Source organism: Molothrus ater, chromosome 9, assembly GCF_012460135.2.
Source record: "Molothrus ater isolate BHLD 08-10-18 breed brown headed cowbird chromosome 9, BPBGC_Mater_1.1, whole genome shotgun sequence".
NCBI classification, from domain to species: Eukaryota; Metazoa; Chordata; class Aves; order Passeriformes; family Icteridae; genus Molothrus; species Molothrus ater.
Window position 1 is genome coordinate 2,728,182 of NC_050486.2, and position 26,128 is coordinate 2,754,309.

General features: G+C 55.6%; 1 protein-coding gene across 1 annotated transcript; it reads left to right on the top strand.

Moving 5' to 3' along the window:
- The first annotated feature begins 695 nt into the window (after positions 1-695).
- On the top strand, positions 696-23,748 carry UCK2 (uridine-cytidine kinase 2). The gene is made up of 7 exons (XM_036387701.2): positions 696-957; positions 11,125-11,284; positions 12,275-12,371; positions 13,216-13,358; positions 18,447-18,544; positions 20,378-20,426; positions 21,442-23,748. The coding sequence occupies exons 1-7, from the start codon at positions 859-861 to the stop codon at positions 21,579-21,581; spliced, it is 786 nt and encodes a 261-aa protein (XP_036243594.1). The 5' UTR covers positions 696-858; the 3' UTR covers positions 21,582-23,748.
- Positions 23,749-26,128: the final 2,380 nt, after the last annotated feature.

Here is a 26,128-nt window from a genome sequence, read left to right on the forward strand (position 1 = left end):
AAACAGTGTCCCTAAATGCCACATCTGTGTGGTTCTTGAACATTTCTAGGAATGGTGATTATTCCACCATTTCTCTGGGTACTCTGTTCCAACACCTGACCACCCTTTGGGTGAAGTAATTTTTCCTAATATCCAACCTACCCACCCAAACCTAGGAAAAAGTTTAGGGTATTTCCTCTTGCCCTATCTCTTGTTACACGGGGGAAAAATGCTGACCCTCACCTGGCCACAACCTCCTTTCAGGTGTAGAGCAATAAACCTCCTGCTGAGCCTCCTTTTCTCCAGGCTGAGCCCCCCGAGCCTTCCTTCCCCATCTCTGTTCCTTCTCTGCACACACTCCAGCCTCTCAATTTCTTCTTGTCGTGAGGGGCCCAAAACTGAATCCAGTTTTCCAGGCGCGACCTCAGCAGTGCCCAGCACAGGGGGACGGTCACTGCCCTGGTCCTGCTGGCCACACTGTTGCTGATGCAGGCCAGGATGCCCTTGGCCAGCGTGGGACACAAATAATGGAGGTTCTGCCAGGGGCCACCGTGGTGTGGGATGAAGCGGACTGGCCGGAGAGAGGAAGGGAGCGGCTGCGGGGGCAGCGCGGGGTTCAGGAGCAGCGCGGGGCCCGGCGCCTTTGTCCGCGGCCGGGCGGGCGCGCTGAGGGCGGCGGCGCGGTGCGGGCCCATGTGGCCGCAGTGCCGCCCGCCGGCGGGCTGGGCCGGAGCATGTGCAGCTGCGGCAGCACCTGGCAAGGAGCCGCAGAGCCGGGGATGTGAACCAGGCGGGGAGGAAGGCCCTTGACTCATCAGATAAATCCAGCCCCGCACGGCTGAGCGAAGGCGGAGGAGGCGCGGCGGTGAGCCGGGGAGGATGGCGGGGGACAGCGAGCAGCGGCTGGAGGAGCAGGGGCAGCCCAGCGGCGGGGAGCCCTTCCTCATCGGGGTCAGCGGCGGCACGGCCAGCGGCAAGGTGCGGGGGTCGGCGGGGGAGCTCCGCGGGGCGGCCCCTCCAGGCCGGGCCGGCGGCCACATGGCAGCGGCGGCGGCGGCTCCGAGCGGCCGCCCCGCCACGTGCGCTGCTCCGCGGCCCGGCCGCGGGCCCGGGGCCGATGGAGGAGCCGGGGCCGCGGCTGCGGATGGAGCCGGCTGCCCGGGGAAGGATGGTCCGGGGGAAGGAGCACGGCCGCCGAGGCCTCTGGCCGAGCGGCGGACGGAGCCCCGCGGACACGTGGAGGGGGTGTGGGGTGGCTGCGGGATTTACTCGCTCCTTCTTTCCGGCCCGGACCTTGTGTCCCTCTGTGGCAGCGGGCAGAGCTGGGGGCTGCTGTGCGGAGCAAGGGTGGCCCCAGCTCGGCCGGGGCAGAGGCGGCATCTCCCTCCCCTCCAGAATCGTTCCTGTGGTCCTGTAGTCAGCGCTTCCCCCGTTCCCCTTCACCCGCACCGACCCCAGCCAAGCGCTGCCCGCCCCGCAGGGCACCTCGGGGGCGATGCGATTCTTTAATTTCCACCCCCGTCGGTCGTGCATGGGGGTGCCCTTCTCTGCCCAAGTTTAGGGTAGCAGGAGCGGGGGTTCTGCAGCAAATGCTGACTCACAGCGGCAGAAGGACCTCCTGGCTGCTGTGCCGGGAGGGGCTGGCCCTTGGCAGCGGCAGGTGGGAGCGGGGCGAGGGCTGCGGGCACGGGGCATCGCCCGCCGGGGCAATGCGGGTGTTGCCGGCAGGCTGCTACACCCAAACTGCAGCGCACGGCAGCCTTGCGCCTTTTCAGCGTTTTATTTTCCTTGTTTTATGCAGTGTGCCCGTCTGAATTTGTTTAACCTCGCTAGGTCACTTTCTTTCTTAATAGGAAAAGAAAATAGCTTTTTTTTTTTTTTCCCCCTGCTTATTTAAGAGCAGTAAAAGCAGCTCCACAGCTCATCAGCACTCGTATGCAGGGCAGCACATTCGAGCTGTATTTTGGAAAGGATGAATAGATTTGGAAGTAGCTCTGTACCTGTGAAATATTTATTGCTGAGGAAACTGAATGTGGGCTGGCACAGGAGAAGGATGAGCCTGAGATCTGCGAGCTGATCTCCGGGGGATCCCTCCTTCTCTTGAAGGCATAACCCAAGTGCTGTATCTCAGCCCAGTGTTTTAAGCATGTGTCTCTGAGTACCCTCTTGATTCTTGGACTGCTGTTGCTGCTGCAAGGGGGAAAAATCCAGCTGTAACAGGGGAGGGATGGTGAGAGAAAGGATGCAATCTCCTCCGGTGGGAAGCAAAGCTGGATTGTTCTTGCAGCACAGCTCCTGGTGACTCAAACACGCTGGGTTTGTCTGTTCTCTGATGCGTGGGTCTGCCTCTCTGTAGTTGTCCCAATAACATCGCGTCTGGCGCTGCTGAACTGTTATGTCTCTGAACACGGTGTCTCAGGCCCACAAGGTAAAAGCAGTGATTACAGTACAATGCACCACAGTGGTGCTCGACTTCAAAGTGAAAATGCTCAAGAGCAGCAGGCTGCCTTAGGAAAAAAATAGGGAAATAGTCCTTTTCTAGCAAGGGAGATGTACTAACTGGCTTTTCCTGTCTCTCAGCTTTGATTTCTCCCCCTCCAGTGACTGCTGAAAACCTGTGTGCAGTGTTGCCTGTTGAAGGGAGTCCAGCAGATCACTACAAAGTTGGTGGGAAAAGGCCACAAGAAATATGCTGGCAAAAAAACCCTAAGAAACAGAAAAAAATGACCCGGGACTTGTGCCCACAGCTCCTCAGATTCACATTTGGTGTGGCTGCAAGGCAGAAATGTGGGGGCTGTCCCTCACCTGACTGGTGGCAGTGGCCTGTGCCGGGTGCTGCAGCACACGCTGGGAAAGCAGCAGTGGGGCTGATGAGGTTCACTTAGCTAAGGACTTGCCTGCAGCCAAAATCCAGCCCAGGGGCTGCCGTGCTGGTGTGCTGGCTCTGGGTGAAAAGTGAGTGCTAGCAGGGGAGTGAAGCAGGCACCTTTCCCAGTGGGAAAGTGACAAATCCATACAACTGACCTCGACACCAATTGGGGGTTGTTGTCCCAACACACCCCTTTGGCAGCACACCAGGCTGAAGATAACGGAGGGAATTTGCCTTCCAAGGCCCCCTGCAGCTCCTCCCACTGCTGCTTTTGGGTTTGCCGTGGGGACAATAGGCTCCACAGTCCCCTCCATCCCTCTTGGTGCAGCAGCAGGGTCAGGCTGTGGAAGGATGGGATTGTGTTTTGTAGCTGGCCATGACTTGTGTGCCGTGGTGCCCTGGGGAAGGTGGTGTTGGAAGCAACCAGCCTTCCCAAAAAGCTGGGATTGTTTGGATAGTGTTCCTTAAATCTGTGAGAACTCAAATTCAAAGGCTGAGTGCTCTTTCCCTAGTGAGCAAAAGAGGCTTGAGCAACTTTGCCCACTCAAACAGGGGTAGAACCCTGAGTGCTTTCCTGGTTTTTGGCTCTGGGAAGAAAGCTGGACTGTGCTGGGAGCTGCAGAGGCCCTGAGCAGTCTGGGATGTCACAGCCCCTGTGAGGGCAGTGCAAGCTGCACAGTGGCTGGTTTGAGTCAGCTCAGCTGGGACAGGCTCTTCACAAAAAAAGAGCTGTCCCCTGAAACGCAAGCACGGTGCAGTCAGGGCAAAGCGTGCTGTGCTTTCCTGGGGTGGAGATCACTTGGCATTAAGACCCCCATCCTTCCAAACATGAAGAGCACTGCAACTGCCTCATTCCCTCACAGCAATTCCCAAGGCTTGTTGTCACATTTTCTTTCACCCTGTCTGTTCTCAAGTGTTCTGCTGGAGTTTTTGTTCCCTCTTACACCCATGGCCTTTGTGCTAAGAGCTCCTTCCCTTTCTCCTGCAAGACATTCCTGACCAGCAAGGACTCTGCAGAGCACAAGGCAGGCAGCCAGGCTGCAGGCTGGAGGAAAGTTCAGCAAACTGGCGGCTGGGATGAGCTGGGAACTGTTGGGATACCTCCTAAAGCTCTTTGTGTCCTCACTTCAGCTTAGCTGCTGGGACCTTGCAGCTCTGCCAGCAGTGCCTGGAGCAGCTTGCTCCCAACAGCAGCATCTGGTGCTGGGGTGGCTGCAGGGGTGGTGGGGACAGCTCTTGGAGCTCAGGCTGAAGCATTAATTGTCCCCACGTGTAGAGAGGTGCTGATTGCTGCCTTCCAACAGGAGCTTGTGAGAAATGACAGATTGCTTTGGTTGGCTGCTCATTGCTCAGATGGCAGTGAGGGCTGAGGATGGGTGCCACTGCAGCCCTGTAGTTACATCATTTGGATCTTGAGTTAGCACATCAAGTTCCCAATGTCTGTTTGAACATGCAGCCTCAGAGTTTCCAGCCTGCAGAGCACCAAGATTACAGCCTTGTCATCAGCCAGGTGTGCTCTTCACTGACTCCACCACACTGGCAAGGCTGGCTGAGGCTGCAGGAGTGAGCCAGCCAGCACGCTGGCATTGCCCAGCCAGGGTGGCACAGCAGTGTGGGCCCCCAAGGAAGGAGTGCTCAGAGCTGCGTGGGGCAGCTCCATCTCTCATGGAACCTCTTCTGTGCCAGAGCTCAGCCCACCAAGGGCAGAGGTCCCCCACAGCTGCCTGGAGGTCGCTGCCACAATGTCACCACCCGGATGGCTGGCACAGAAGGCCAGGGGAGATCCGGGAATGACTCCCCCACGGGACAGGGACTAACAGGAATTGCAGCAGCCCTGTGCCGGTTCAGCACCATTTCCTGGTGACGTTGGTTTGTGGCTGGCAGGAGCCCTGCATCACAAGGTCTGACTAGTTAAACACTGGTGTCAACGTGTGCTAGAGACTCATCAAACTTTCTAGTAGAACGTTGCTGTGTGCCAGCCCTGATCTGACTGATCCACAGGGCGTTTTGATGGCTCAGCCCTTTCCTGCTACTGATGGAATATGTGCTCATTATGGAGCCTGCTTACCACAGTCCTGTGGGCTCAGCCAGCTCTGGGCTATGGAGTTTGCAGCAGGGGCTCGAGAAAAATATCCTGTGCCTAAAACCAGAGGATTGGGAGGGATTGTGTTAGAGGGTTTGTTTTCCTCCCTGCATGTAATCTGTGTTTAGAGCCTCTGTGTGTGCCTGTTTATGCTCCAGCCCGGGATTGCTGATCACATGCACAGTGTCCCAGGGTGAGTGAATAGAAACCTGGCTGTCCCCCTCCTGCTCTGCTTGGCCTGTGCCTCACAAAGGGAAAGGCAGGATGGTGAACCTGCCTGGGAATGCTCTGGCTGGAGGGCCAGGCTGTTGGTTCAGGAATACCTAAGTTTCCAGTCCTGGTGTAGCTGCACATATATGCTCCCATTAGGACTGGAAGGGATGGTGTGGGTCGTGAACTGGCTGGCTGCAGTCACAGGCATTTGATAGATGCTCTGGGACCCTTCCCAATTTGCTGTCTGTTCTGTGTGTCATCCCAGTCCAAACACTTCCTGGTAGATTATAATCACCATAACCTTCAGGAAGAGACCAACATCTGTAACTCGTGTGCTGCAGGAGATAAGGGCAGCATGCCACAGAGGACAGCAGAGAAATTAAGCAAATAATTACAGTGGTTCCTTATGTTTGATCTGAGGGAAAATCCTGTCAGAGCACAAAACTGGAGACTGTTTTATCCACAGAGGTGTGATGAGGACACCCCAAGCAGGCTGCTGCAGCTGCAGAGCCATGGCCAGCTCCTGCCAAGCCAGTTCCCAATCAGATCCTGCAGGAAGGTGTTATGGCACTGATGTCCCTGGAGATAACCTCTCCAGGGCTCCTCTCCTGCTGGGGTGGGACTGCTGCAGTCTGTCCTGGCTCCTGGCTGTGCCCTGGGCCAAGGGCATTGCTCTGCTGGGGAGGACTGTCCTCATGAGCAGCAGCCTGCAGTGGTGGCAGGAGGCTGTGCCTCACTTGCCACACTTTTGGCACAACCCTTTTCCTCCTCCTGAGGGATCTGGCAGCTTCAGTGTTTCTTTAGGGCTGGAATCACTTGATCTGGCTAAGTCACTTTTGCTGGGTGTCTCATTTAGAGTCCCTGGGAAAATGGGAGGTCCTCCCTGCAGCTGGAATGGGACCATCCCTCTGCAGTGCTGGGTTCCTTGGGGATGGACAGGCTGCTCTCAGCATGTGGCTTTTAGCATCTCCACCTGCACAAGGTTTAGGAGTTCCTGCCAGCCCAGGACAGGCCTTGCCCTCCTGGGGCTGGAGGCATCGGCTCTGTCCTGGCCCCTTCTCATGGTGGTTCCTGGTGGGTGACAGTGGCACTGTCCATCAGTGTTAAGCTTTCTCCTTAACACCTATCAGAAATTGTACTAATTCACTGATCATCAATGTTAAGCTTTCTCCTTAACACCTATCAGAAATTGTACTAATTCACTGATCAGAGCTACCCAGGAGGGACTGTGGGATAATCTGCATAATAATGTCAGGGAATTAGTCAACTCCTGAAGAATATCTGAGCAGCTGGCTAAAGGCCATGAGTGAATGTGAATTAAATATGTAATTAATGTATTCCAAATAAATGTTAGAGATAGGCCTCCAAACACCCATCTGTCGAGTTTCTTCCCCTGTGTACCACCTCTCTCCTTTTGGGAAAATATGTTGGATTTCTTCTCCAGGTGCCCTCTGCATCTTCCTAGCAGAATAAAGCTGTACTTCTTCCTTGAACACTGGCTGTTTGTGTGCTTGGTTCAGGGGAGGAGCCCTGCAAGGGGAGCTGCAGCTGCTCCTGCTCAGGAGTAACCTCTTGGAGCTCTGGCTGGCGTGGTGCTGTGCTGATACCTTCCTCTCTCCCCGAGCTGGGAGCTGTGGGCTGCTTTGCACAGCTTTCCCAGGGAGCAGCTCGAGCACAGAGCCTGGGGGAGTGCAGCTCCAACCTGGAGCTGAGTTCCCCTTGCTCTGCAGCGTGTGGGATTTTGTGACCCATGGCAGGAGCCAGGTTCCCTCCTGCCCACCTGCTTGGAAAGTCCTGCTTCAGTTCCATGTGGCTACATGGGAAAGGTCTGCTTGGCAACCACAGAGGCTGCTATATTTAGTTTGAACCAAGTTCTGGAGGAGGGGAAGCGCTCTCCTTGTGCTTGAGAAAGCATCCTGTTGCCTGGAGTTTGCTGCAGCTGAATCACCAGCAGCGTTGGCTTTGGCTCGTGGCAAGGTGTGCATGGATGAGGTGGGTATGGAAAGGGGCTGAGCAGAGGCAAAAAGCTCTGGCACAGCTCTCATAGTCCTGCAGATGAGTTGTGTCACGTAAGGCATGGCTAGTGATGGGCTTCAAACCTTCCAGCTTATGTACTGGCAGCAAGTCACCTTTCTCAAGGCATCCTCTGCACTCCTGGGCTTCTTGGAGAAGAAACAATTGTCTTTTTCCCTGGGAGAAGCAGCTAGGAATCAGCAAAAGAAGGAATCTGAGCCCAGGCTGCCCCTTCAAGTGGCTGCTAAGTGCCTGTTGTCAGCATGTGTCCCTTGCATCCAGACTAAGGCACACTGGCACAGGACTTTGGGGCCCCAAAACCTGGCTGAGCTCATTTCCAGTTATTATTGATGAATCTTTTCACAGTCACACGTGGATGTGTGCAGCTTTGGGAGAAAAGGGTTTAAGCAGGGAATATGTCATTTATTTGGGGGGACATTTCCTGAGGCTGGGAGTTTCTGTTCCTGTTGTGTAGGGGAGTTTCCAAGCCATGTGTTTCTGGTTTTTCTTCCTCCTTAACAGTGGGTGTTTATCAGCCAAGGGGGAAAACTGCATGTCCAGCTGTAGGAGTTGTTCACATTGGCATCAGGGACATTGTTGTTCCTACCACAAATGATAGTGAAAAAAGGAAAAACCTTCTCTTGGACCTCACTGAGGTTCAGGGCCCTACAAAGGAGAGCTGAACCCAGCCCTGGAGTGGACTGAGGCAAGCTGAACATGCCCTGTCCCCCACTGTCCCTGTGTCCTGCTGCACTTAATGCAGTTGTAGTATGTGAGCAGTGCCCACACCTGCAGGACCAAGGTGACAAGTGTCCCTCTTCCCAGAGCCAGGAGGTGACATCCCTGCTCAGCCAGGCAGTATGGTATGCTGAAACTGAGCTCGGTCCTGAGAGCAGGATGTCCCTATGCTTGTCTTTCTCCACCACTTCTGCCAGCTCTCCAGAGCCCACCAGGGACAAGGGAAGGGTCCAATGTGTCTGCCAGGTTGCTTTTTCCAAGAGGCACCATCTGCCCCTGAGCCCTGGATGGCAAATGCAGCTGGGATCCAATCTGTTCCTGGTCTGGAGCCTGGAGGGAGCACGTGTTCCTGTCTCCAGCTGCTTTGGGGTACTTTCTCCTTGGGCTTTTCTCACTCTCAGGTGTCTCAAATTGTGAGGGGTGGAGCTAGAGGGTGATTTTCAGAGTTGGTGGAGGCTCTTCTCCACCTTCCAGAGTCCACAGACCAGAGATTAGTGGGCACAAGGCAGAAGGAAGACTGGCATCGTTTGTGATGATTTTATTGCCAAGACACATGCTGAGGTCCAAGGGGAGAGAGTGAATGCAAATCCATGTGCTGCTTTCACTGATTCAAAGGAAAGGAGTCCTGCTCCCTCCCCTGGGCTGGCAAAAGCAGTTTCTGGTGCAGATCCACGTGGAACCTGTGGCTCTGGGGATCTGTCTGGGTGGCTGTGCTGAAGGGCAGTTTATTCCTGATGGCAGAGGGCCTGGGAAATTGGGTGTCCTGGGCAGCTGTAGCCAAGGCTGAGCCCTACTATGCTGTGTCCTGTTGCTGCATGGGCAGGCAGTGGTGTCTGGGGGAGTGAGCAGCCAGGAAAGGTGGAAAAGAGGCACTGAACACACCCCCTGGTTTTGCAAAACCTATGGGATAGAGCTGGATAAACAGTAGGGGGCCTGAGGTGGGAGAACAGAGGAAAAGGAGAGCAGGCTCTGGCTTTGCCTGCCTGTGTGCAAGGGCAAGTGACTGGCAGGGCTTTGTTCTGGGTGGGGGCAGCTTGCTGCAGGGCAGGGCTGCCAGCCTGGCTTGGACCTGCCTGCTGGGAGAGGCAGGAGAAGAAGGTGGGATGCTCAGGAGACCCCATCCCTGAGCCATAAACCCAAGCTGGTGCCCAGGGCTGCCCGGAGTGCTGTGGGTGAGCTGGAGCTGGTTCTCTCTGCAGCAGAGCTGTGAGTGAGCCTCTCCAGCCAGGCTGGGCGTGACTCACAGCCCAGTGACCACAGCCAAGGCAGGTCAGCCTGGCCTGCAGGGAGGAACAATCTCTGGAGAGGGGAATGCTGTCAAATCTTCCACTTCTCAGGCAAACAGCCTTGCCCTCTGCCTGCTGGGGTGGGCTCTGCTAGGCATGCACTCCCCTCCCTGCTCCCTCTCACCAGTGCTGCCTTCAGCTCAAAGTTTCCAGCCAGGTATGGAGCAGATGGCTGAGCCATCCAGGAGGCAGGAGCACGGAAAGAGCCCCTGGCAGGCTGGGGTAGGCAGGCTGGGGCAAGCACTCTGCTCTTTGCAAGGCACAGGGCTCAGCAGAACACTTGTGGTGACCAGGGCCAGGAGCAGCTCAGGGGGGCACAGTGTGATTGCTTGAGTGGGAGAGCTCCCTCTGGCACAGGAACTGCTTTGCCTGGGCAGTGGTACCATGGGGCAGGAGCACAGGCAGTGGCTCTCTCTGTGGCAGGGGCAGTGGCTTTCTCTCCATGGCTGGGACAGTGGCTCTCTGTGGCAGTGGCAGTGCCTCTCTCTCAGTGCCTCTCTCTCCGTGGCAGGGGCAGTGGCTCTCAGTGGCAGAGGCAGTGGCTCTCAGTGGCTGGGGCTCTGCCTCTCTCTCAGTGGCAGTGCCTCTCTCTCAGTGCCTCTCTCTCAGTGGCAGTGCCTCTCTCTCAGTGCCTCTCTCTCGGTGCCTCTCTCTCAGTGGTGGTGCCTCTCTCTCAGTGCCTCTCTCTCGGTGCCTCTCTCTCAGTGCCTCTCTCTCAGTGGCTGGGGCAGTGCTGGCTGCCAGGCAGCGATGCAGTCACCACCAAGCACTGCCATGACTAAGGAGAAGGGACTGCAGCAGGCTCTGGGCTTGTCCCCCGAGCTGTGCTCTGTGTCCTGTGGCAGTGGTGGCCGTGCCCTGGTGCCAGCAGAGCCGGTGCCAGCCGCCCTGTCCCAGCCTGCTCCATGGGCAGTGCCAGGTGCCCGCTCCCCGTGCCAGCAGCCAGGCCCACGTGGCTCCTCAGCTGCTGACTCTGCAGTGCCCCAGCCTCCCGTGCCAGCAGGCACCAGGATGTGCTGGCTCCTCCCAGCCCTGGCAGCTGTGGCACAGATCCCTGATAAAGTCCCATGGGCTCTCCTCCTCATACCTTCCCATCCTGGGCTTTGTTTGCTCTCCCTCGTGCTGTGGTGGGGGTTCTGGGCTGGAGCAGAGCTGGGGGAGCCAAGATTGCTTTCTCAAGGAGAAATGCCCCACGGGGAGCTGCCTGGCAGGCTGGAGTGCCTGGGGCCCCATGGCATGTGGCTGAACCCAGGCAGGAGCCAATTGTTTTTCTGCTGCCACTTGTGCCCAGAATAGGAGCTGTGGGCAGGCTATAGGGGCGGAGGAGAGGGTGGCAGGCAGCAAACCTGGTGCTGCTGTCACACTGAAGGGTACCATGGTGATGCCTCTGGAGCACTTCTCCCTCAGTGGCTTTGGGAAAGCCACAGACTCTTGGCTGGAGGTGCAGCAAGCAGGCAGGGATGTTACCTGGAGACATCCTCTGTCACAGACACGTTTTATGAAAAATCCTTTTGTTAGGGTTTTTTCTCCTGAGAAGCTGAGAGGCCTCAGAGGAAAAGAAAAACAATAATTATCTGCTGCTGTGGGATGCAACAGGTGCATCATTGATTGGTCTCATGTGGTTGTTTCTAATTAATGGCCAGTCACAGTGAGCTGGCTTGGACTGTCTGGTCAATCACAAGATTTTATTATCATTCCATTCCTTTCCTTGCAAACCTTCTGATGGAATCCTTTCTTCTATTCTTTTAGTATAGTTTTAGTATATAATTTTCTTTTAATATAATATATATCATAAAATAAATAAATCAGCCTTCTGAAACATAGAGTGAAGATTCTCATCTCTTCCCTCATCCTGGGACCCCTGGGAACACCACCACAATCCTCCCTGTGCTGCTAAGATGTACCTTGCTGCTGATGTGCTTCCTTTGCTATTCCTTTCCCAGTCCTCAGTGTGCTCCAAGATTGTGCAGCTGCTGGGCCAGAACGAGGTGGATTATCGCCAGAAGCAGGTGGTGATCGTGAGCCAAGACAGCTTCTACAGGGTCCTCACCTCGGAGCAGAAATCCAAAGCACTCAAAGGCCAGTTCAATTTTGACCACCCAGGTGAGTGGAGAGCAGCCCTGTGGGGACAGGGACAGAGTGGGACCCCCAGATGCAGCAGCAAAGAACCTGCATGGACACTGGGGCTGTGAATCCTCATGGGATGGCTTAGTTCAGCTCTTGTGGCTGGGACCACCTGTGTGTCATCCCCCCATCTCTCTTAGGAAGGAAGTGGGGTGGAGTGTTTAGGATGAGAAAGAGCAGGTTATAAACCCTCAAACTTCTTAAGAGCCTCCTCTTCCTGCAAAAACATCTCCCAGTTTTGAAAACAAGGTTTTCATAGAATTGTAGAATCATTGAATAGTTTGGGTTAGAGGGGACCTTAAAGGTCATCTTGTTCCCATATCCTTCACCTAGAGCAGGCAGCAGAGGAACAGATTGGTTTTTGGTGCAGCTGAGTCAGGCCCAGGGAGATCTGGGCTGGCAGAGTCTCTGGAGCCAGCAGCTCCCTGTGCCTCCTTCAAGGAGGGAACCAGCTGTGCAGCTGCTCTGCAAACCCTTCCAGCAAGGGGCCCTGCCCTGTTACCACAACAGGGCCTCTTTGAACCATCTCTGGGCTCTGTGGGGAAATTCCAGAGCTGCTGTCCCTTGGTCCCCAGGAGGACAATGGCCAGAGGCAGTGAGCCCTGAGCAAACAGAGCCCTGTCTGTGTGGCAGCTCCATGCTGGAACACTGCTGCAGTCTCTGCCTGAGGGCTGGAGCCCTGGAGGAGATGCCTTCCTGTGCCTGGGCTGGCAGCACTGCTGCACAAGGACAGTATTGATCTCTGCAGGCCACATCCCAGGCTGCTGCAGGGCCACAGAGCTCCGTGGCTCTGGCACAGCTGGGCCTTGCCTGGTCTCTGGGGAGGTGCAGGGCTTTCCTCCCTGTGTGTCTGTGCGTCTGTCTGTCCCCAGTGTGCGGTGCCAACGACTCTGGCTTGGGCAAAGCTCAGCATCTGGTGGGTGGGAGAGGTTGCAAAGCTGCCTTGGGTAACATTTCCTCTGTCCTCAGATGCCTTTGACAACGAGCTGATCGTGAAAACGCTCAAAGAGATCACAGAAGGGAAGACGGTCCAGATTCCTGTCTATGACTTTGTCTCCCACTCCAGGTCTTAACAGCTGCTCCTGCCTTGCTGTGCCTCTGCTAACGTCCCTGTGGCAGCCCTGCCCTGCCCTCCCCAAACTCCTGCCCTCTGCTTGGGTGCCTAACCTGCCAGCACAAAGTTTCCATCCTAACTCCCCCAGCCCCGGGTTAGAGCATTCCAGGCAGATAGAGGCACAGGCTGAGGGTCTGGAAAGCTGTGTATCCATCCAGCAACATCCAGGCATCAGTGCTGGGGGTTACAACCCTCCCTTCTCTTCCCCATCCACACCTCCTCTCCCCATAAACTCAGTGTTTGCAGCTTTAACAAGCACTCCAGCCTCAAACACCGTGTCAGTGCCAGGAAAGGAGGAGGACAGCAATTCCTGTACCACTCCCCTTGCCTGCGTTCAGCTTGTTTTTGCATGCCCGTGTTGGTCATGGATGATGTTGCTCTGTTGTGTTTCCCACAAAAGCTCTGTGCTGTCAGGGAAGTGCTGCCTGCTCCTTAGGGAAGCAGAGCTGGCCATGCAGGTTCCCTTGCATAGGCTTTCCTGGGCTTTTTAGCTTGGCACATAACCCTTGTGAGCAGCAGCTGGCCCAGGTAGGGGGAGAAGGGCTGGTGTGCTTCCTGCTTTGCCATTTGTCCTTCCAGGAAGCGTACGTATGCCTTGGATTCCCTCCATGGCGGTGGGGTAGGTCTGCCCTCTGCTCTCCCTCTGCTCCCCTCTGCTCTCCCTCTGCTCCCCTCTGCTCCAGTGGTGTCCCAGGGTTGGAGCAGTGCTTTAGGAGCACTGCTGTTTCCCCCACACCTCTCTTTGTGCTGGCCAGCCTCCCCCAGCAGCAGGGTCTGACTGTGCTCTCCGTGCCAGGAAAGAGGAGACGGTGACGGTGTACCCTGCTGACGTGGTGCTCTTCGAGGGCATCCTGGCCTTCTACAGCCAGGAGGTGAGGGACCTGTTCCGCATGAAGCTCTTCGTGGACACGGACGCCGACACCCGCCTGTCCCGCAGAGGTGAGCGGGGACAGAAACGCCCCTGACTGCTCTGGGCACACAGGCAGTGACAGTGAGAGAAACGCCCCTGACTGCTCTGGGACACAGGCAGTGACAGTGAGAGAAATGCCCCTGACTGCTCTGGGACACGGGCAGTGACAGTGAGCGGGGACAGAAATGCCCCTGACTGCTCTGGGACACAGGCAGTGACAGTGAGCGGGGACAGAAATGCCCCTGACTGCTCTGGGGACGCAGGCAGTGACAGTGAGCGGGGACAGAAACACCCCTGAGTGCTCTGGGACGCAGGCAGTGACAGTGAGAGAAACGCCCCTGACTGCTCTGGGGACACAGGCAGTGACAGTGAGCGGGGACAGAAACACCCCTGACTGCTCTGGGACACAGGCAGTGACAGTGAGCAGGGACACAAATGCCCCTGACTGCTCTGGGACACAGGCAGTGACAGTGAGCAGGGACAGAAACGCCCCTGACTGCTCTGGGACACAGGCAGTGACAGTGAGAGAAATGCCCCTGACTGCTCTGGGACACAGGCAGTGACAGTGAACAGGGACACAAATGCCCCTGACTGCTCTGGGGACACAGGCAGTGACAGTGAGCAGGGACAGAAATGCCCCTGACTGCTCTGGGCACACAGGCAGTGACAGTGAGCAGGGACAGAAATGCCCCTGACTGCTCTGGGGACACAGGCAGTGACAGTGAGAGAAACGCCCCTGACTGCTCTGGGCACACAGGCAGTGACAGTGAGCGGGGACAGAAACACCCCTGAGTGCTCTGGGCAGCTGGGCACACAGGCAGTGACAGTGAGAGAAATGCCCCTAACTGCTCTGGGAAGCTGGGCACAAAGGAAGGTGGCAGTGAGCAGGGACACCAATGCCCCTGACTGCTCTGGGGACACAGGCAGTGACAGTGAGCAGGGACAGAAATCCCCCTGACTGCTCTGGGCACACATAAAGGTGGCAGTGAGCAGAGCTGGCATAAAGCTGTGAAGAGCTGGAGAGTTTTTCCTGCCCAGTGCAGAGTGTCACTAGGGCAGCTTGTGGCTTGCTCTGTGTGTGTCTCTTGGGATTCAGTGGGATTTCTGCTGCCTTGGCTGGGATTCCTCCTTTGATCACTGCTGAGTGTGCCGTGTCCTCGCACGGCCCCGTGGCACCAGCCCAGTGCCAGCAGCTGAGCAGCAGCTGCTGCCAGTCAGCAGATGCCAGCAGGGAAGGGAGGGCACAGCAGAGCATCTGGGCAGTTCAGTCAGAGCCTGATAGATCCACCCAGGACCTGGGCTGTGGGTGTGCTCTGAGGATGGCATTTGGGCCATGGTGTCCACCGTGGGTGCTGCACATGGGGAGTCTGGTTGTACATTTGTGCAACCCAGTGTGGAGCCTCTGTGTGGGACCTGGCTTTGGGGGCAAAGAGCCCTAGAAACCAAAGTGCCCCTCTCCAGGACTCCCACGTCCTGCTGGCTTGGCTGTGGGGTGACATGGGGAGGGACACCCACACTGCAGGGCCTGCATGACTTGAGATGTCCTTTCTTTCTAAGCAGCCTTGAGGGGTACCTGGCATTGAGGTGATGGTTTGGGAGCAAAGAGCCCTAGAAACCAAAGTGCCCCTCTCCAGGGATCCCAAGTCCTGCTGGCTTGGCTGTGGGGTGCTGATGTGTGGAGGGACACCCACACTGCAGGGCCTACATGACTTGAGATGTTCTTTGTTTCTAAGCAGCTTTGAGGGGTGGGGTCACTGATGCAGCACCTCCCAGGTGACTAAAAAACCGTTTGGGGACTCTTGGGGCAGAATTCACTTCTGTCTGAACTATTGCTACCCCTGGCTGGCTCTGACAGGCTCCACAGGGTGCCTGGGGATGCAGAAGATGACTGAAGAGGAGCAGTCCCTGCCAGAACTCTGCGCTGTGATGAGGGCAGCGTGTCTCAGTGCGTCAGTCTGGGACTGTGTGTGCATGTTCCACTCTGCAGTGGAGCTGGTCTTGCCTGCCCTCCTGCTGTCAGACACATGCAGAGCCTCCTCAGCTGCTGGGATGTCATCAGCACTGATGAACATCTCCTTTTTACCAATCCCTCTTGACCCTGCCCACTGTTCTTGTATGACTCACCCAGGGAGGTGACAGCACAGTCAGTTGCAGGGAGATGTATTAGCAGGTCACAGATATGCAGGGTCCCAAAAGGTGAGCCCTGATCCCTTAAAATGCTGTGCAGGAGCTCAGGGCCACTCCCAGCCACAAGGTAGGACACTGTGGTGCTGACAGTGACCCCAGCCAGCAGCTCAGCCCCACACAGCTCCTGCTCAACCTCCCCTGGTGGGAGAGGATCAGAAGGGTAAGAGTGAGAAAACTGGTGGGCTGAGACAAAGACAGTTTATGAAGTAAAGCAGAAGCCACAAGGCAAGCAAAAGGAGGAATTTGTCACCACTTCCTGTGGGCAGGCAGGTGTTCAGCCATCCCCAGGAAAGCAGGGCACCATGGGGTGTGATGGGTATGTGGGAAGACAAATGCCATCACTTTGAATGTCTCCTCTCACCTTCCTCCTCCTTCCCCCAGCTTTCCATCATCATGTGGGACATGCTTTGGGTCAGTCAGGGTCAGCTGTCCCAGCTGTGTCCCCTCCCCCACTGCTGGGGTGGGGTGAGAAGCAGCAAAGGCCTTGGATCTGTGTGAGCAGTGCTCAGCAATAACAAAAACATCCCTGTGTTATCTGCGCTGTTTTCAGCACAAATCCAAAACACAGCCCCACACCAGCCCCTGTGAAGAAATTTAACTCTGTCCCCACCAAAACCAGCACATTCTCCAGCCCTTACTCCAAACCACTTAAATCAGGCTCAGGTCCCACAGCCTCCAGTCCATTCTCATTCCCCACCTTTGGGATTTCACACAAATATCAATCCCCTATTTTATGGAACACCCCTGTAACAGATCTGAGTGTCCACTGAGTTAATTTAGCCCCTGACTTTGGGCTCCATCTGTCCTAGTGGTCATTCAGGACAGGAGAAGGTGGTGTGGAGTTATGGGGTCACTGCTGTGCTCACACTGCTCTTGTGAGCCTTGTGCTTCTCCCACCCACCATCAACCACTTGCAAAAGGGCAGCTTTGCTGATGGAGGTGCTGCTGTCTCCTAGTTACTGCAGCTCATTGTTCTCCTGCTAGGAATCTGGCCATTTCCCTGCCATCAGCAGTTGGTAGGACCACTGCAGCATCAAATCTGTTTACTGCATGTCTGCCTGTCATTTCTGGGAAAGGAGAGCCTGTGTGAGAGGTGCCAAAGGTATAATCATGTCCCTGGAACGTAGCTGTAGGCAACTCATTGCCAAAGTTGGGATCTTGTGTTGTGATGTGGCCCTGAGTCATCTTTCTGTCCCAGAAGCCCTAAAGGGTTGCAGCAGTTGGGTTTTCAGCTGGGCAGCAGCAGGAGGTGAGGTTGCTGGAAGTGCAGCTGGCAGCTCAGTTAATCAGTAGTGCTGGGGCTCAGTGTGTGCAGCTCACACTGTGCCCATCTCAGCACCTGTGCCCAGAGGTTCTGCTAGCAGAGTGCAAGGGGCAAGCTCTGCCAGGTGCCTCAGACAGGGATCCATGGGGCTCAGGGACCTCATTCTGGCTGAGCTCCCTCTCTGCCCTGTCCTTGGCCAGTTTCCCTAAAAAAGAAACCAGGTCCAGTGTCACATACATGTTTTGGATCCAGTTGGAGTTTGGACCTGCTGTCTTCAGAGAGGTGCCAGTCTGTCCTTGGGATATTTGCCTGCCCTGCCAGCAATCCCTCAGGACAGGGTGTGTGGTTTTACCCGGGACCTGCTGCTTTGGGGCCAGGTACCAGCAGCAAGTGTTTGACCTGTGGTTGTGTGTGGGGTGATTATCCTACCCTGGGAAGAGGCAGGAGAGCTTTGCCCTGTCAGGACCAGCCCCTGCCCAGCTCACAGGCCTCCTGCAGCCCAGCAAATAAGGTGTGGGAGCTGGGAAACAAGAGTGTTATATTTTCCCTGCCTCTTTTTCAGTGTTCTTCAAGCTGGGGCTCGCTCCTGCTCTCTGGAGAAGCTGCTGCTGGTTCCTGGAGCAGGCAGGGAGCTGGCACCCATCCTGCTGCCAGCCTTTTCCCCCATCACTTCCCCCTGCAGGGCTGTGAAAGGCCACACTGTGAAGCTGCTGGCCAAGGGCAAACAGAGCCATGGGGGCAGTGCCAGAGCAGCAGTGTCCTGGCCCTGAGAGCACACAGGCAGTGGCTGCCCAGCAGGTCAGGCAGGCTGGCAGGGCAGTGCTGTGCCTTGGCTCTGCCTGGGACACGAGGGAAGGCTCATTCCAAAGCCAGTGCCAGGCACTCACATGCTGGGGAAAAGCCAGCAGCCCCCTGGGGACAGCCAAGAGCTGTGTGCTCAGCCACAGGGCTGCTTTGGCTCTTCCCTGAGGGTTGAATTCCTGCTGAACTGGGCCACTTGTCCACGCTGAAGTGGCGTCAGACTGGGGATGGCACTGGCCCAAACAGCTCATGCAGACAGGGTGGAAGGCCTGAGTGGCAGAACAAGCAGCAGGCCAGTCTGCTCTCCTGCCTTTGGGCTTCCTCCTGAGCTGAGCCCCTCACCTCTGGTTCTCCTACCAGCTGGGGACAGCACAAGGAGCCTGGCAGAGCTGTGCAGGTGGATGAGCTTTACTCTCCCCACCTCTGAAGATTGGAGTTAAACTGCTTTAATGTGTGTGTGTAGCTGAACCCCACTGATTTTCTACTTTTTGGGCACCTCTGCACTGGAGTGGCAGAGAATGCCCAGTCAGGCAGGACAGAGTGACAGGAGGGAGCCAGAGTCTGAGGCTGGGAACACTCAGGACTGGGCTGGCATGGTTACAGCTGGAATGTGCATGCAGAGCTGAGAAGGGGGCCAAGAAAAGCCCTTGGCCAGGTCAGCCAGCCCTTGGCTCCCAGGAAAACTTGGAAGCAGGTTAAAAGCATGGAGCTGGGCTGGGATGTGCTCAGACACATGGACAGCAGCTTCCAGGAACAGAGATCTCAGGCAAAATATCCAAAGGCCAAAGGCTGTACTTATTGAAGGGAAAGGGGATGGAGAGGGTTGTGCCTCAGCTCCTGACTGTGCCTTCCACCTTCCCCTCAGTGCTCCGAGACATCAGTGAGCGAGGCAGGGACCTGGAGCAGATCCTGTCTCAGTACATCACCTTTGTCAAGCCTGCCTTCGAGGAGTTCTGCCTGCCGGTGAGTCAGGGGACTGCACCCATGAGGGTGCTGGAACAGGAGCACTTGGTGCCTGCCCAGTGCTCAGATCTGCCCCCTGTGCCTTCCTCCCTCTCTGCAGGCTCTGCCAGGGCAGGCTGTGATGGGGACTGTTTATACAGCCACTGCCTTCCTGGTGAGATCACCCTTCCCTTTGGGAAGGCAACATGGCCAGAGGAATCCCTCCCTGGGCAAAGGCTGACAAACCTCTGGGCAGCTCAGCCTGCCAGGGAGGATCCTTGGCTGTATTTAGCTGGGGAATGGGAGGTCTCTGCCCCCAGGCAGTGTTTGCTGTGTCTGCCTCCTCTTTTGGGCTGTGCTGCCTGCCCTTTTCACCCTGCAGTGCTGCTGGCTTCGTGCTTGGGAGAGCAGGGCAGCTTCTTCCTTCTGTCTGTGCAGTGGGATGTGGCCTTGCAGGTTGCATTTCCTGGCTGCTGAGTGGCCAGGGGGACAAGGCCTGCCTGGAGAAAGGAAGCTTCTTTGGGAGCTGATAACAGAGGCAAGGCTGCCTGGCAGACAGGGACTGCATGGGGGAATTTACTGCAGCCCTGCAGACTTGCATGGAAATAGCATGTTTGCAGCATCAGCCATTGTACACCTTTCCTGGCTCTCATGGAGAGCAGCCTGTGCCTTGCCTCTCAAGGCTTTTCAAGCAGATGTGGTATATGAGGAATTTTTTATTTTTATACGAGGATTTTGTTTTTATTCTGGAGGAAGTGAGTTAGCAGAGTCCTGAAACCTGGGAACTGCTGGCTAGCACCACAGGCAGGAATTAAACTGTGCCTCCCACCTTAGGAGCATCCCTATGCCTGTCTGTCTGGTTAGCTCTGCCCCTTACTTTAAGAAGGACTGATTCTGTGCTGCAAGATCTTTTCTTGGCTGTTGCACAGCTCCCTTTTTTCAGTTTCACTCAGCTGTGGCTCTGGGGACCAATTCCAAAGCCTAAAAAGGCTTTTCCTGAGAGGCAGGTCCAGCTTGCAAGGCTCCTCTTCTAAATCCCCAGTTTTTCAGAGCAGCAGATGCTGCATCAGGCTTTTCTGATGAAGAGTCTGTAGGAGAATGAAGTGTGAAACAAGGAGGGCACAGAGCTGCCTTGTTTCTACCCACAGCTTTGCAATGGTCTGCTCCCACTTCCAACCTGGTGTTGGCTGAGCACCCACTGCTGCTGTTATTTGACTCCTAAAGCAGCTCTGAGCCAAGTGGTCCAGTACTGAAATGGTCCAGCATATCCTGGTGGGTTTTGATATGTCTGGAAGCACTTGGAGGTGTCAGGTGACACCCATCAGCCCAGCTGGCTTGGTGGGGCTTGGCTGTCAGCTGTAAAACTGCCACAAACGGGGAGGAGACTGAGACTGGCACTTGCAGGGGAATCTAGGTCAGGACTGGGGTCCTGAGTCACACCTTTGCAAGTGGTGTGGTAGAGAATTCTCCCCCCTTCCCAGGCAGATCTGCCCAGGCATGCCAGCTCGTGCTCTTGGAGCAAGTCTGGGGTGGATTCAGGGAGAAGGATGTTCCCAAGAGCATCAGCTGCTGGAGTCCTGTGATTATGAGGCTTCTTAATAATTGCAGGTTTTGTTCAGGGTACCTCTTACTGGCTTCTGTATGAGCTCATGAAAATGGAGTCAGGGCACAAAGCATGGCCCTTGAAACGCAGAGCAGAACACAAATAAGAGCATCCAAAATGTATTCTCAGCAATGACATCCCTCCCAGAGGGTCTGGGGAGGGCAAGGAGCTGCCCCAGGGAGCAGGGACAATGCCCCAGCCAGCTGTCTCTCCACTTTTTCCCTGTAACAAAGTGCTCTCTCTCCTCCCAGACCAAGAAATATGCTGATGTGATCATTCCCAGAGGAGCAGATAATGAAGGTAAGCACCCAGGCCTTGCTGCTCTGCCCTGGCAGCCAGACTTGGGCTGTTGCTGTTGCAGTGGAGTTAGGTTGGAGCTGCCCCAGAGGGGACTCAGGCCACTGCCTGAGAGCAGCACTGCCAAGAGAGTGCTGCTACCACAGGTGTGCCAAGATGAGCCTGTTCCCTTTGCTCCTACTTGGAGCATTATTGATTGGGAGTTTGTGTTCCTCTTAATGCCTCCAGGCCAACTCTTGGTTCATCCCACACAAAAGGCAATGTGCAGCTGGGTCAGCCATGCTGGGGTCAGCCTGACTGTTCTGGCTGGGGTCAGCCTGGGTGTCCTGGCTGAGGTCAGCCTGACCACCCTGGCTGGGGTCAGCCTGGGTGTCCTGGCTGGGGTCAGCCTGGGTGTCCTGGCTGGGGTCAGCCTGGGCATCCTGGCTGGGGTCAGCCTGGGCATCCTGGCTGGGGTCAGCCTGGTGGTCCTGGCTGGGGTCAGCCTGATGGTCCTGGCTGGGATCAGCCTGAGTGTTCTGGCTGGGGTCAGCCTGGGTGTCCTGGCTGGGGTCAGCCTGGGTGTCCTGGCTGGGGTCAGCCTGGGTGTCCTGGCTGGGGTCAGCCTGGGTGTCCTGGCTGGATTCAGCCTGGGCATCCTGGCTGGGGTCAGCCTGAGTGTCCTGGCTGGGGTCAGCCTGAGTGTCCTGGCTGGGGTCAGCCTGACTGTTCTGGCTGGAATCAGTCAGAGTGTTCTGGCTGGGATCAGCCTCACCACCCTGACTGGATTCAGCCTGACAACCCTGACTGGATTCAGCCTGACCATGCTGGCTGGGAGCAGCCTGGGCATCCTAGCTGGAATCACCCTGACTATCCTGGCTGGAATCACCCTGACTATCCTGGCTTGAGGGGCAGAGGGCTGAGTCCTGGGGGGGAATAGGAGGGGACAGCAGTGGGGAGGGACAGCAGGGTCACAACCCTACCCTGGCTCTGATTTTTGCATCCATCCTAACACCGTGTCTCCCCCTTTTGCTCGCAGTGGCCATAAACCTGATAGTGCAGCACATCCAGGACATTCTTAACGGAGGACTCAGCAAACGCCAGAGCAACGGGTACCTGAATGGCTACACTCCCCCGCGCCAGCGGCAGCCCTCAGAGTCCAGCAGCCGGCCCCACTGACGCGGGCAGAGCCGAGGCCAGCACGGCCCCTCTGTACATACTGTCCACTCGTTCCCCCTTATCTATTTAAGAAACCAGACGGAGACGAATGCCTTTCATTTTGTATGTTGGAGTTGCCCAACGAGAAGCAGCCGGTTGCTCGGGAGCCCGGACCACCCTCAGCTCCTGGCCTTGCTTGATAACTCCTCCAGCACGGATCCGGCTATAAACCTCTATAAATATAGAATTGCTCTATTTTTGCGTAAATGCAGAATAACGTAAAATTAATTGCTGTAAGGTATTTGCCAGGCTCAGTGTTGCTGGGAGGGACTGGGGAAAAGGGGATCCTAGGAGATGTTGGTGTCAGGAACTTCACCTCAAACTCGGTAAGGAAGGAAGAACCGTGGTGGTGTCCATCCTGGGCAGCTTGAGTGTTACACCTGGCTTGGGTTTGTCTCTTCCTACCATTGCTGTTCAAGTCCAAGCAGCCTGGTTCTGGCTGGCAGGTGCTGCACAGTGCTTCAGGGACAATGATGGGGAATGATCTCCCCTGTCTCTCTGCAGCTCCAAGTCTCAGCCTTTCAATAGAGTGTGGCCTGAGTGTTACACCTGGCTTGGGTCTGTCTCTCCTACCATTGCTGTTCAAGTCCAAGCAGCCTGGTTTTGGCTGGCAGGTGCTGCACAGTGCTTCAGGGACAATGATGGGTTATGATCTCCCCTGTCTCTCTGCAGCTCCAAGCCTCAGCCTTTCAATAGAGTGTGGCCTGAGTGTTACACCCTGCTTGGGTCTGTCTCTTGCTACCATTGCTGTTCAGGGGCAGTCAGCCTGGTCCTGGCTGGCAGGTGCTGCACAGTGCTTCTGGCAGCTGGGAGAATGATGGGGAATGATCTCCCACTGTCTCTGCAGCTCCAAGTCTCAGCCTTTCAACAGCATCTTGTTCTGTGCCTGACACCCCTTCCACCACAGGTGTGGGGCTGCTGCCGCACCCTCCAGTGAGGACCTGCTGCGTATGTGGCCATATAAACACAGCCTTTTTAGCAGTCTCAGTGCCTGGCTTGTGTGGGGGCAGCATGTGGATATCTTCAGCCCCTCTGGAGCTTCGTGGCACTGTTAGTTGACCCTGGGCTGACCTGCCTGGAGGTTGGCTTGCAGGTCTGAGGTGTGTCCCATTCCTCTCTTGCATGGGTTTTGTTCTTGTGTGGGGGATTCTGGGGTTTATGAGGTGTGGTTAAGGGACAACCAGCCTCTTCTGAAAGAAAGGGGCAATGGCTGATCAAAGGCAGCTGCTGAGCTGCTTTTCAGAAGGGCTCAGCAGTGTGTAGTGGTCTCTGGGCTGCTTTGCCATCCTCGTGTGGGACATCCACAGGTCCCACCTGGGCAGTGTGAAACTGGGTGCCCAGCTATCCTCTGCTCCCTGTTTGCAGAGCCTGCCTGTGTCCCTTTCACTGTCCTGGGGGAGGACACTGTCCCTGCAGTCTGTTGTCCCAAGGGCTGCCCAGGCAGTGCCCTCCCTTGGCCAGGGTGAGAGTTAGTCTTGCCTAACCTGGTGGTGGTACAACAGCCATGTCCAGAGGGGCCTGATGGGGTTGAACTGCAGATTTAGGGATGCCTGGGGAATCCCCTGCAAGATGGGGCAGTGTGGCTGGGGCAGGGGCTTGGTGGGAGCCAGTGGAGGGGGTTTGGCGGGATGGTAGCCAGCAAAGATCCTTCTGCCAGTGCTGCTAAGACTCACTTGTCCTGCCAAACCCAAAATTTCACAGGCATCCCACAAAGCTTGGGGCAGAGAGCCTTAGCCTTGCTCCCTCATGGTTCTTTGAGTCTTTCCAGAGCATTGGCTTTGCTCTGTGGTTAACAGTTTAATGGACCATGCTCCATTGCTCTCCAGCCTGATGTGAGCTGGGACAAGCTTTGGTCCTGGAGAGAACAAGAAAGGAAACACCTTCCCCCAGTGACTGCTGCTGGGGCACACTCATTCTTCTTGCTCTGTGATGAGGCAGCCTTGTATCCCTCTCCCTGTGTGCCAGCACTCCTCCAGGCACATCAGCTTTGCCATGACCAAGGGCTGATTCTGTGTAGGTAAGAGGGACCAAAGCTCTGCAGAACTGGTGAGGCTTCTCAGGGCTCATGCAGAAGACAAGGTAAAATACTGGCCTCCTCTCCCCAGTGAATAAAGACAGAATAAATGGATGCTGGTGTTGTCTCCTGTTTGGTGCTGATTGCAGTCCCAGGATAGAAGCAGGCTTGGCCAACCTTGTCTTAGTCCTGCAAGTCTAAGCCAGACCTGGAGCAAAACTGCTGGCACAGATCAGTCCCTTGGTGAAGAAGGAGGCAGCAGCTCTGGCTTTTGGCTGGTTTCCCCCACTGTAAGGCCCCAAAAAACTCACCTGACAAGGCTTTAAAAGGGCTGGTGGTTGTTGATGTGCTGTGCTTTAGATGCACAGAAGAAAGATTGACAAGGTACTCTCGAGAGGCCAAAACAACCAAAAAGACCTTGCTAGCAAATTTAAAAAATCAAAGAACCTTTGACTAAAGATTTAGAGTAGCACACACTCAACATAAAACACCTACCTCAGAGCATTAAATTGGCCCATTCAACTTTGCAAACTTTAAGCCCATTCCATTTTAAATTGTTCACGACTTCCAAGATGAGGAAATTAAAGAAAGCAAGAAAAGAGGAAAGAACACATATAGCTACCCCCTCCTGGGTTCCAGAGGTGTTTAATCTGATGAAAACCCCAACAGGAGATAGCGTCAAGACCTGTGCTCACCTCAAGTTCAGCTTTATCTACTCCTTAGCCATCCTGAGCCCTTTCCCCAGGTGGGTTTTCCAGTCATTTGGGCCCTGGGGAGCTTGGTTGGGGCTGCAGGGGCAGGTGTGGAGCATTGCCTCTGCTGTGCCAGGGATTGGCAGCCCCTGCAGGGCTGGGATACAGACTCTGGGGATGGAGGATGTGCAGAGCAGGGCATTGCCTCACCAGGGCAAGGCCTGACCTGCCCCTTCACACACACACACGCACTCCAAAATGCCTCAGGACAACAATCTGTCACACACTCAGCAAGTCCTGGTGCACTTGTGGCTTGGGGTGCTGTTGTGAAACCCCTCTGCTCAGAACAGCAGAGCTGGGCAAGTCCAGCCTTCCCAGTATCTTGAATAAGTGACAGTCATCAAAAGCCCTCACAGGCAGGGTGGCACTAGCACCAGGGGGAGTCAGGCAAGGGGACACTTTTGGCAAAGGGATAAATCTTTTTGTGGCCAAACACTTGATGTCAGCATGGATGCAAAAAGGGGAAGTCAGGCTTAAAGGATCTGATAACCCTCTGAAGGAATGACTGCCTGGGTGGGTGAGGGAGGAGCAGGGCATGTTGTCTGCCTTGGCTTGAGTCAGGCATTTGATAGGATGTCCTGTAACCTCCTCATAGTGGTGATGTACAGGCTGGATAAACCCAGAGGTAGATGGAAAACTGGCTGAAAGACTGGTGCCAGTCTCTGGTGATCAGTGCTGTGAGTCTGGTGGAACACCAGTAACTCTTGTCACTAGGTCCAGCCCATCTGACACCTTCACTGAAGACCTGCATGATGGAGAAATGGGCTGACAGAAACGTTTTGATGTTCAGCAAAGGGAATTGCAAAGTCCTGCACTTGGGGAAGAATGATCCCACATGCCAGTACGTGCTGGGACACCTGGAATGCACAGGGAAGGCTGTGAGGGTCCTGGTTCTCCATTAGCAGAGGGTGAATGACATTCTGGGCTGCTTTAGGAGAAGTTTTGGGTTAGGGTGATCCTTCCCCCTTCTCAGATGAAGCCACACCTGAGTGCTGTGTCCAGTTCTGGGCTCTCCAGTACAGAAGCTACTGGTGAGAGTCCATTGATGATGAAGGGATTGCAAGATCTCTCCTGTGGGGAAAGATTAGGACATGTGGGGTTGTTCAGACTGGAGGAGGCTGAGGGGGAATCCTATTAATGTATAAAAATAGCAGAAGGAGGGTGAAAAGACAGAGCCATGGATGGACATGGACACAACCTGAAAAAGAAGGGGCTCCCTCTGAACATCAGGAAACATCTGCTGGGAGAGTAATGGAGCACTGGCACAGCTTGTCCAGAGGGGTTGTGGAGTTTCTTTCTTGGAGATATCAAAACTGCAGAAGTTCATGGGCAGCTGCTTTAAAACAACCCCAGCTGAGCATGGGCTTGGACAAACCGAGCTGCCAGGAGCCTTCTGACCTCATCCAGTCTGTGAATTTGAAATATTTCTCAGCTGGGAGAGGAGCTTTATCCTTTCTCCTAAGTTTGGCTCTAAGCTGTGTCCCTCTTCAAGGGGATTTCCAAACTCCTCCTGCCCTTTTCCTCTGCTAGTGCTGGTGCTGGAGCTCCTGCAGGTAAAGGTGATACAAAAGCCTGGTGGCCCCAAGCATCAGCATCATGGTTTTGGTCCTGAGCACCACCATGGCTTTGGCCCTCATCTTGTGCAGTTGGGAACAGGGGAAGGTGCACTCTGCCTGGCAGTCTGTCCTCATGGGATGTGAAGCTGGCTGTCCCCACCCCTGGAAATGACAGGGCCAGGCCTT

Excerpts from the sequence above, each read along its gene's own strand:
- UCK2 (XM_036387701.2), top strand. The coding sequence starts at position 859 with ATGGCGGGGGACAGCGAGCAGCGGCTGGAGGAGCAGGGGCAGCCCAGC. Across the intron at positions 958-11,124 it reads GCGGCACGGCCAGCGGCAAG|TCCTCAGTGTGCTCCAAGAT; the intron begins GTGCGGGGGTCG and ends TTCCTTTCCCAG. Across the intron at positions 11,285-12,274 it reads GTTCAATTTTGACCACCCAG|ATGCCTTTGACAACGAGCTG; the intron begins GTGAGTGGAGAG and ends CTCTGTCCTCAG.